Raw genomic sequence first — 11,659 nt, forward strand, 5'->3', positions numbered from 1 at the left:
AACTTCCCTTAAATTCATTACGAGGAATTTTCATTCTGTCCGCTATTTTGAGGCCTTCAAATTGAATCATTTCCACAGACACTGAAAATCCACCCGCCCGTGTATTACGCACATATCGCAAAAGTTTATTTTCAAGTTCTGGAAATTTAGCTTTCTTTCTGCGGAAAGATTGTCGATTTTGTGACGTTTTTTCAAGGGCATCTTTCGTTAGTATCCATCTTCGCACATTTTTTGGATTGGTAATTGGATTTATTGGAGACTTACAGGTCATAACTACAAATAATTATAACACTTACTGCTTTACACCATTTACAGTCACTCCACACTAATCTCTTCAGTCTATCTGTACTAGTCTTCATAGGTTTATAACACAGGAACTAGAATAGTCTCACTGAATTATACACTCAAAATATTACACATAAATAAAGTCTTCCAATCACACTTTAAGCCTTCAGAGACCAATTTCTAATTCTTCAAGTATGAACTTCCCATAGCTATCTCCTACCGAGAACTGACTTGCTTGCTTGAAAGTCATAACTCTTAACTGCCCTGAACGAATTCTGTCACTTGTATAGCTGCGGAAGGGACATGGACCTACAGGAAACACATATCACGTGATCGCTATCCAGCCAGTCTATTGGCGCATCGGTCAGATCTACAGAAAACAGCTTCCTCTATTTTTGCGTGTTGGACAAAGTTTACAGAGCTGTTGCCTGGCAACACATTGATTGAACGGTTTCTGTGTTCCCTAAATTCAGAGTAAACCACAAAATAAATACTGTATACTGCCAGTGTCTTTGTTTTGTGATCAGGAATCAGTAAAAGTAATTGCATAAATATTTTCATTCCATTACTTTTTACTTTTATGAATTTAAATGCAGGTTTTTTATGTATATTGTGTATTATAATTTCATGTACTTCTGTCCATCTTCCACTCAGTGGACTTTGAGTCACATTCAACACACAGATAGCAATATGAATTTGTTCGTGATGTGAGCAGGCAATGGGCATTTGCTGAGACTGTGTTGCAGACTGCAGTCACATTCACAGAGACTGATACAGTTCGTTCTCTTACTTTTGAGTGCAAGGCAGAGCTTCTAAGTGGAGACTTCAGGAATAAGACATAGCACAAAAAGTAATTCTAGGCAGTTATTCAGACAAACAGTTATCTGAAGATAATATTGCTCCTTTAGTGACGTACTCACTGACAGTGCCACCGTACGCACGCACTGCATAGTTTGCTGACTGTGCCCAAACTCTATATTGCAGGCAGATCATTTTATGAAAGACTGTACTTGATGCTCTTTGCAACTGCTGACTGAAGAGACCAATACACATTGACAAAGGACAAGCCCCTCTGTCTGACATGACTATGCAGGAAGTGTACTTGTTCTTTATCTGTTTTTATGCAGGTGGGGCACGATTAGAGGGACACTGAAAGATTACTGGTCCATACTAGAACAGTTTTCACAATTGTGATGAGAGATTCTTTCATATACTGAGAGTCTTTCAGTGAACCTGATAAAACTGATGAATATCATGACAAATTATGGAAAATGATAACTATATTTCATAAGCCCCAGTGATGCATATGCAGCTGAACATTTAGCATTCAGTGAAATCATTGTACCTTTCCAAAGGTACAGTCTCAGTTTGTGACCATACACACACACCATATAAACACAAACTGTTTGGGATGAAAATCTACAGGCTGTGTGATTCTAAGTGATATACATACAATCTGACTGTGTGTTTAGGCCAAGACAGCAAGCGTGCGACTGTTACAATGACAGCCACACATCAGTTGTGACAGCACTGACTGCAACGATTGAAAATATAGGGTATAAGCTCTTCATGGAGATTTTCTTCTCATACATTTATTGGGGCTGTGTATCCTGTGAACTGTTAAAAGGCTCTGTAGTTGCTGATTTACTGCCACATTACACTTAATCAAGTCATTTGGACTGGCACTTATTAAATATAACAAAATTCTGCTGTATAGAATTTTGATTGTGGTTTGAGCCAAGAATATGGAAGTTTGTGTTATGAGTAGATTCTCCTGTTTCCAGCATGTTATGTAGTTGTCTTGAAGTGTGAAGTGTGTCAGAAGTACCTGTCTGTAGATTTGTTAGGGCCTGTGAAGAGAACTTTCATCACTGCCACAGTTACTCAAACATAAGCTGAACCCGTGTTTTAGAATTTGTGACCAGGAAAACAAAGCCTTGACTTGACCTTCATTATTTGATGAAGGAAGTAAATCCAGTTTCAGAGATGTAGTGGTTTAGGAAACTGGGACAGTGAGTGGACAGAAATCAGAAGGATAGTCCTATAATATTGTCGCATGTAAAGTGGTATGTGCAACGAAAATGGCGGGTTCTAGTTTCAATTATTGGACTTATTAGCTCCTTGGTTACACCTCTCTTAATCACATTTAATTACAGGCAATGCAGCACTATTATTGATTCATACACACTAGTTCTCTCCTGGTAACACAACTAAAACACAGAAACAAATGCTTCAAATCATTCCAAATACTACATATGAATAAAGTCTTCAAATCACTCTACTCCTCTTCTAATCTGTACTCAATCTTCACAATTCACTAAGGACATGCTCCATTCTCATCCTTGTGCTCTCAACTGCTGAACCCTCCTGGACTCTCCATTTTGTCACTGTTGCTTAAAAACTGAAGCTTGTTATGTCTGTAACTTTTGTTATATAGCCTCCACACTGACCATGCAGAAAACACAGCCTCTGTTGCTGTAGAGGCTTGTTTACCACGTCGTTGCATAGCAACGGTCGCAGCGCGGACCACCTAGAAAACAGTCTACATTGAACCAATGCACAGTGTAGTACATATCTAAGATATACACGCCCAGACTAGAAAACGCATACATCATATTAATGATCACGTAATAACACAATTCATGTCGGGAAATACATGTACCCAAAATATCACACATTCATAATAATCTGTATATCATTGACACTTACCCCTGGGCTTCACAACCTGGTTTTACTACATGGACGCTTCTAAAAACAGTGATCCACAAATTATATATAATATGCGTAATACTAAACTGTAGCACATAAACCTTAGAATTAGCTTGGCATATATACTCTTAATCTCTTAATAATTTAATAAGTTTTCATATTTTAAATATTTTAATAATATTTGTTAATGTCCCTTTACAGCCTTTTGTAAAATTAGGTTCCATCATGGATATATATATATATATATATTTATTTATTTTGTAATATAATCAGCATAGTTGGTCTACAAAACCGAGATTAACAGCCATGGGGATAGGTTGCACTGACCACGCGACACTCTCTATCCACTAAAAGATGGCACTAATTTCACCGACAAGCAGAGGTCACTCAGTCAGTATAGTTCACTTGTGGACTGCAGGCCACGGAGTTTGCTTTTTGTTTTAATCAGCATACTTGTATACACTTTTGACATATTCTAAGTACATGTTATATATTTTTTATTTTGTATACTTAATTGTAATACTTATTACCAACTTGAGGCAAAATTTATGTTATCATATAATATGACATGTTGCACTAGTATGGATCATTATTAATAATTTGATGACTAGACGTATTCGTATATTAATTGCGTGATGATGGTCGTATATGACTGAAACATGTAGCAGAAATAAAGGTTTAATTGTAAATTTTGAAAGCAAGTATACATTTGTTGTGGTGACAGTTTAACCTAACTACTATATATACACTGTCCTCTGTTGTCAGCAGTATTGAATCACCTAGCAACTAGTTGTAGCATAGCCCACAGTGAACAGAGTCCATTGTTGAGTATTCATGGGAACATGTTTATCGAGCTGTTGCCTAGAAATGTTTTGGCCATCCACATTACAATGTCACATGGTCATCACATATCTTCAAATAATGTATTGCCATTTCGGTACCCACCTGCCAGAGAACACAGTGTCTTAACACACAACACCACAACATGAGATATCAGCATTAACAGTCACTACCTTTATTCCTGAACAGTGATTGTGAATGGTTGAAATTTTGAACTGTATGAAATTCATTTAGAGTAAAACAAATCATTTTCCTTGTAAAATTCATTTTTAGGCATGCATTGCAAAACAAAACCGAACATCTGGTATAGGGGGTCTGAACTATTAGATAGGTTTATTTATATGGGAGACTTACATTAAAAGTTGTAATTCTGATATTCAGCTGTATAGATTCACAGTAAGGTCTAGTTTGCATAAGACTTTTTCATGTGTCCTGTAAACCACTTCACACACATTCTTTTGAAAGTCATTGTGAAACATTTCCATCAAAAAGTTGTGGAAATTCCTATTTTTAACCATATTGATCCATAATAAAACTAGTTTATATATGGCCAGACATGAACTTCCATAAACCTTTTCACAGATTTTGTGGAAATTAAATATGGGAGACTTCCACTAAAAGTTGTATGGGAATTGCAACTTCTGGTGATATTAATCCATGATGGAACCTAATTTTACATAAGGCTGTAAATGGACTTACCATTATACCCTGTAAATGCTTCCACAGATTTGATTGATATCTGATATCGGAGATTTCTCTTAACTTTCATTTCATTTCCATTTTTTAAGTAAGCTTAATGAACTTCCAAGAATGCCATTGGTAATTTTGTATGCTACATTTATCAAGCATGCACTTTCCAGTCTTGCTTCACTCTGTCAGGAGAGTGAAAGGCATTGTCCAGTTTCTTGTGCTCACTTCATACAGCCATGGAGTTGCATATACAGCATTTGCTTAAATTTGTAGGAACAGTACAGAATTTATGAACAGATATTTTGCCATTTTGTATTGCTGCATTGATACTATGAAGTTTGTAAGTAGAAGCAATGGCTGTACTGTTTACTGCCAGTGGTTGTTGTTCCTTACAGACTTCAGTGAGTTTCTTACTTAAACAGGTAACTACAGAACACTTATTTTCACTATGTCAAGAAATCTGACTTTAAATGTGTCTTTATATGCATATCATGGCATCCTTTTGTCACTTCTCATTTCTTAAGGTTGCCAGTTTCTTCACTAAACACAGAGGGTACATAATAAATAATAATACGTGAAAATAATAATGTAAGAGAAATGTCACATGCACCATAATGATGATAATTTGGATGCTATGAAACTGGTTTCAGGTGCTATTGTAGCCCAGCTGTCAGCAGATATGGATTTGTAGTGTGGGAGCCACAGAGGTTTTCCTTGTATAAATAGTTAAGAACCGTAGATATAAATCAGTTACCAGAGTTTCCAAAACCGGATGGATACAGATAGAAAACCACTGGTCTCTTGAAATATGCAGTTGGCAAGGGATTGCTGTGTAATGAATTTAATGTACCGTAATTTGTTTAAAATCAAATTGAATTTGTTTGGGTTTCAGTTTGAGTCTGGGATTTCAGTCTGCATATCTCTTGTTGTATGGTTGAAATTTATTGCATTTGCTTTGTAAATCCTCCTCCTATTCCCATTTCCATTGGCCAATTGAAACTTCAGGTTGGCTGTCGGTATGTATATAAATAAATTTGTTTGCACCGTTTTGTTGTAAATTAAAAACTAACTTCTAGGTATGTGTAACTGGTTGATACTGATGGTATCCCTAATGGTGTGTTGTTTATTGCCTGGGAGTGTGTGAGGATGGATGAGACGCAGCAGATTCTGTTATTTTGGTGGAGGAGAAGATGCTCTAGTTGTAGTAAGATTGTAGTTGCAGATGGGGAGAACGGAATCAAAGGCTGAGGATGGTAGAGAGGATCTAATTGCATGATGGCATGAAATTAAGAACAGGGTGTCTACTTGTGTAAAAGGTCCATAATATGAACAGTTAGAATTACTCTGTTATTACAGCTGACTTGCTTTTGAGGCCATAGGTATATAAGAACCCATGATTTGCACTATTAAAGAAGTAGTTGAACATATTCTGAAGCAGATCCATTGTAAGAAGAATGCATCCATCATGGTGACTAAAACAGTGTACATTTAATTGGCAGATAATGAGATAAAATAATGTTAATGCTTAAGTAGAGTGAAATGACACAGTAGAGCTGATGTCATTGCAAAGAACTTTGTTATCCATTATCATGAACTAGAAAAATGTACAAGAAAACAGAAATGTCTAGGGAGATCCAGAATTATAGTTTTTGAATTGGTAGACACCCTGAATGTTTTTGCAGGGACCGTGTTGTGTTTGGCTTGCACCAGCCGGCTGTGTCACCCACACCAGCACGATTGGTGATGCACATAAAGAATGGCAAAGTATACCGCACTCCACCTCAGCCTTCTCCTCAACGGCGGGAGCTAAGCGCATCAACTGCGGCCAGCTCGGCAGCCAGTCTTGTGCCATACTGTGAGTCAGGTGAAGATGAGTCAAGTTCCTGTGACTCAGAGGCAGCACCCCGTTGCTCATGGGACATGCCTAGCCTTGGAGAAGTGAGCCCTCCCTCCCAACTCTCCAGACCTGTGCTCATCAGTGGCAAAGTTCCAGCAAAGACCATTTTAGAAAGGAACATCTGTTCCAGTGCCAGTGTTCCTACCAGTGGAGAGACAGCTAATAGCAGTCAATATCCTAAGGCCAGTTGCACAGCTGTTGGTAAAAGTGTTCAGATTAAGAAATCAGACACTAGTAATTTAAGTATGAGTCTTTCAGATTTAACTGTGAAAAGTAATAGTGAAGTTAAAAGTTTGCAGCCTGAAGACATTTGTTGTGAGAGCAGTACTAGTTCTGTGTCACATGGTAAAGCAAGAAGTGGCCAGGATGGTGGTTCACAGTTGATGAGGCTGGATATCAGGAACAGCTCTGTAAGTGTGGCATCAGAGGTGACCTCTGCAGAAGTTAGGCAAAATGTGGATGAAGAAGTAACTGGTAGCAGCACAACGGTGAATACCTCTGTCCCCTCAAGCCATGGGAAACATAGTACAGCTTGGCAAGTGACAGATTTGTTATACCACAGTCCTTCTGTAGCTAGCGAGAGTAGTAGTAGCAGTAACAGTTTCGCCAATTCGACAACAGACTGGACTGTATCCGACATAAAGCAAAAGCTTAATCATATCTCATCAAAATGTAAGGGACCATTTGCTCATAAGTCTTGTTGCCCAGACAGTGACATAACTGTGAATGACATGAAACTGATAAAAGATGAATCAGAACTTTCACTATCTCACATTGGCAGTGCGACAACACATACCAAAAGTGAGGGTGACAGCGTGACAGTGAGAGCCGGACATGTTAAGGAAACAAAGAACTGTGATGAAGAGATACAGACAACCTTATCACAACCAGAAAGCAATAACATGAAAGTCTCTGATGTGGAAGAATGTAATTTGAAACAGTACAGCAGGAAACGAGAGAAGAAACCAAAGAAGTTAAAGAAACATAAAAAGTGAGTTAAATTCGAATATCATTTTATAAACCCATGTCAGTCAGTAGTCATGACAGATGACAAGACTTCACTCGTGGCAATGCCAATATGAAATAGGCTCCAGGAGTTGTACACAGTGTAGAGTGATATGCTGCCAGTTGATCTTTAAACTGATTTGCTTATATTTATTTGATGATACTTTAGTTTCAGAGCAGGACACAGTCCTTCACAGGGTCTTTGTTACCCGAAGGAAGAGTGTTGTATATGCCGTAAGGTATTAAGGATTTAATGAACTTCATATGCTTTGTCACTGTGATACAATCTTTGTGCACAGGATTTCTCTGTCTTATTTCCTTCAGTTCAGAGATTCTTCTGCTTGTCTACAGTATGATTGTTTCTAGCCATGTCTGTAATACTTAGTTCTGGTCTTGTGGGAATGAGATACATTTTGTATTTGTGTGTGAGAGGTTAGTACAGGTTTCAACAAATTGATTTTTGGGACATATTGTTTGAGGGTGAGCCCAGAAATTCCAGAAGTGATGTTGTTGCCCATTTGTATAGTTTCAGGGGTCCCGCTGAAGCATGATCCTGTTCAGTTCCCATGTTGTGCTTTAAATTATCAGGCACTTTCAGAAATCTGATTCTATTTTGGATATTCTGGAGGGGACAGGAGTGTCTGTATTGAATAAGTTGGAATGTTGTGCTATGAGCCAGTGCAACATTGACAAATCTGACTTCAGTTTCTTTGGTCATTTATGTTCAAATTCCACATTTTACATGTTTTGGATCATTCAGGTAGCTCACTGATGGCAGTGTGTCTGAGCTCTGACGATTAGCCACCTCATTGTGCATTTGTCGGTTGTAGAGTGCATTAACTTCTGATTTATGAAAGTTATGACAGTTTGTAATTAATTTATCTGCATTATGTTGGCCATTCTCAATTTCTCAGGTATATTTGATATACATAATATTTTGGAAATTGCTAAAATGGACATTTTTTATTATATTCATTATAAGGTTCATGGCGATGATTCAAATTAATCCCTAGACTTTGTATTCAGGAACCTCAAGGGTATGAACACAACACTGGTATAATGGATGCTCTTCTACAGTAGTAATTCTGCCTTTTTTTAATTAAAATATTGCAGTGCAGTTGAAAGTTTCTTCTCTGAGTGCAAATTTGAGTGTTCATCCAACTTGATGCCTACATGTTTTTACATAGTTTACACAAAACAGTTGCTTAAGGGTGAAGTTAGAAATGGTTCCCATATGTTATTCATTTGCAGTAAAGCTAGACATGTGTGAGTTCCAGATTTTTTAGATTGAATTGAGAAAAAGTACCTCAGTCTTGATTGCAGCATTGATTTTTCAATCTCAAATTTCAAGATTTTTCCAAACTTGTAAGTGCCTTTAGTATTCTGCAATGGGATTGCGGACTTCCCACTCCAATAGTACTGTAGCCCTAGAACTGAATTAGTTTTGAGCACAATGATTTGTGAACATTTTTCACTTAAAAAGGGTCCTGTATCAAGGGGCATAAGTAGTACAAATTATTACATTTTGGAAAGGTCGCCAGCCAGTGTTGTAAATTGTGATTACCATGAACAAATTTGGTAGATTTGTCATTGATTCTCAAAAATTTATTGTCATCTGGTCGCAAGCTGAAAAGCCTTTCTCACACATGTGCCTAAATGAAAGCAGTCCTTGAAGTGTGTTATTCATCAGTATTGTAGGTAAGATTATTATTGTTATCACAGTTTTGTGAAAGAGGATATGTATTTAAATAATTTTTGATCGCATTCCTAACCAGGATTGTGGGAGTCCAAAGTAATACCACAAAGAATTAATGTTTCTTCTAAATGCCAAAGGGTTGAGTGAATGTCAGCTAGGGTCACAGCTCGATGACACTGATTCAGAAAGCTGTAACAGCATCTGATTGATTAATGGGGAAAGTAGAATACTTGGCATTTAGATTGAGAATCAACTGTAGGACCTCTTAGTATGAAGCATTATGCCTTGATGTTTGGTACCAAGGTGGGGGAACTGATCCTGAAAAATGAAGCAGCTCAGAATTCTGCGATACAAATAAAAGGGCATGCATTTTTATGATTGAGTTTTACATTTTGTGTGGTTTGCTCTCTGTTCTTATTGTTTGGTAATCAGAAATTAATTGTTTATTGCCAATTTTCAGCCACTTGTTGTATGTTGCAATACAGTGACATGGAATTACAGAAGGGAACTTGGTTCTGTTTATTTATATAGATATATATTGATATTGCCTCGACAACTGGTAGCATATCATGTGCTATTTACCTGTTATGGGTACACCAGTCGTGATGGCCTGTCGTTTCTCTTCTGCCCATGCATGAACATATAACAGCTAATGGGAATTCTGTAGCAGTGCATGTGTGTATGTGTATACAGATACACGATTGTTGGTTTCAGCAGGAAAGAGAAGTCAGCAGCAGATGGCAGTGAGGGGTCTGAGGCTACGAACGGTGATGAGCATGAAAGCTACGAATGGGTAGAAAAAACCCATGAGACCCTGGGAATAAGCACTACATACCAAGCACAGACAAATGGCCATTGCTGGACTGGGTCTCATAAGCCTGATGTTACTAATCACTTAACTCATCTGTCACATCGAGGTTATGGTTCTGCAAATGGTAAGTTTATACTTTTTTGTTCTGTGTGGGTTGAATTCTAGAACTGAGATAGCTCAGTACAGTGACTAGGTTATGGGCTAGACAACAAAGGAATTAGGGTTCAGTTGCTGGCATAGGAAACATCTCTTTCTCTTCAGCAATGAGACCGGCAAGCCTCTCCTGCCCATTGGGCACTCAGGACTGTTTCCTTGATGGTAAAATGGCCAGGGCATGAAGCTGTCCAGTCACATCTATCTAGTGCCAAGTTTAAGAACCTGTAGAGCTGTACTTCAAACCCTCACCCATATCTTCATGGCATGATGCTTAATTAAGAACACGGACAGCTTTGCTTTATGGAACAGTTGTGAAACCTTTGCCCACTGCTGTGGTGAGAAAATTTATTAATGATAACACAGCAGCACACATTCTGCTGCTGTCCTTTTTAATTTGTGGGGTGAAGTAGGACTGAGTTCAGTTGGTGTGCCAACCACTGTTGGGCCTATTGTACCAGCCCTGGATGACAGATGCTTTTGGATCATTTGGTAGAATGAGAGAGAATAGGCAGGCAGAACCAAAGTACTCAGAGAAGACCTGCCTCAGTCCCAGTTTGTCCACCACAAATCAAATGTGACCCGACCTAGGATCAAACCTGGGCCTGTTTGGTGGAAGGCCTGCGATTAAGTTCCTACCATTGCAGTTACCAGGAAATCAGAAGCCACTAAGTACAAAGTAAGAAAATTAGCCAACATGGCAGGCACTAATGAAGAGGAGCTGAAGTCACTTGGTACAGACTTGCATTACTTCCATATTAGGGCATAACATTTTACTTGTAAAGTGAGCCATCTTTTTCTCCTACTTCACAGAATTTGATAACCTGGTAACCTGATGTTGGACCTGTAACTGTGATACATATGGTTACTAGTGGACACAACAGTTTCTTATAAAAATATACAAATATTGATTATTTACATTAAAAATCTTAGTTCAGCACCTAAGCACAGACAGTACACCTGATGAGGACCCAGTAAGGGTTGAAACATGCATGTTTTTAAGATTTTAATGTAAATAATCTGTTTTTGTATATTTTTATAAGAAACTGTTGTGTTGACAGATGTAGAAATTCTCAAAGTACAGGGTGGGGCGCAGAAACTTCCTTTTTTGAAGGGGAATGAAAGAAAAATTATTGCTGATAGACAAAATTTATGTTTAGCTAATGAAAGAACATACTTTAAAGTTTTCAATCATGTAGTTTTAAACAAAATATCTTGAAAGTGGTGGCCACCGTTCTCTGTGCACTGATGCAACCATTTTCTGAAGTTCCCCTCTGCACATTCCAACATGTGCACCAGAATTTGGCCTAGTTCCTGCTGAATAACCTTCTTCAGCTGAAGCAGGTTTGTGGGGCGATGTTTAAAAACCTCTGCCTTGAGGGATCCCCATAAAAAAAATCACAGGGCGTTAGATCAGGTGAGTGCACTGCCCACGGGATGTCACTTCGAAGCGAGATGAGCCGTCCGAGGAACTTTACCCTCAAAACTGTCATCGAAGCTCGGGTTGTGTGGGCCATGGCACCATCCTGTTGGAACCAGACATTTCCTAGATGCATTTCTTCAAGAGCTGGTT

At 38.3% G+C, this 11,659-nt stretch overlaps 1 protein-coding gene across 4 annotated transcripts in view; it reads left to right on the plus strand.

Moving 5' to 3' along the window:
- The window catches only part of LOC111868929 (ubiquitin carboxyl-terminal hydrolase 36), a 49,178-nt gene that overhangs the window by 32,188 nt on the left and 5,331 nt on the right, over positions 1 to 11,659 (plus strand). For 3 of the 4 annotated variants that reach the window (XM_023860052.2, XM_023860051.2, XM_023860054.2), the window contains exons 10-11: positions 6,207 to 7,412; positions 9,837 to 10,057. In XM_023860052.2, coding sequence (XP_023715820.1) covers positions 6,207 to 7,412; positions 9,837 to 10,057 — 1,427 coding nt within the window. The remainder of the gene's footprint in view (positions 1 to 6,206; positions 7,413 to 9,836; positions 10,058 to 11,659) is intronic. The other variant, XM_023860053.2, reaches the window with a different exon arrangement.

The sequence above is a fragment of the Cryptotermes secundus genome, unplaced genomic scaffold (assembly GCF_002891405.2).
Source record: "Cryptotermes secundus unplaced genomic scaffold, Csec_1.0 scaffold898, whole genome shotgun sequence".
Classification (NCBI taxonomy): Eukaryota; Metazoa; Arthropoda; class Insecta; order Blattodea; family Kalotermitidae; genus Cryptotermes; species Cryptotermes secundus.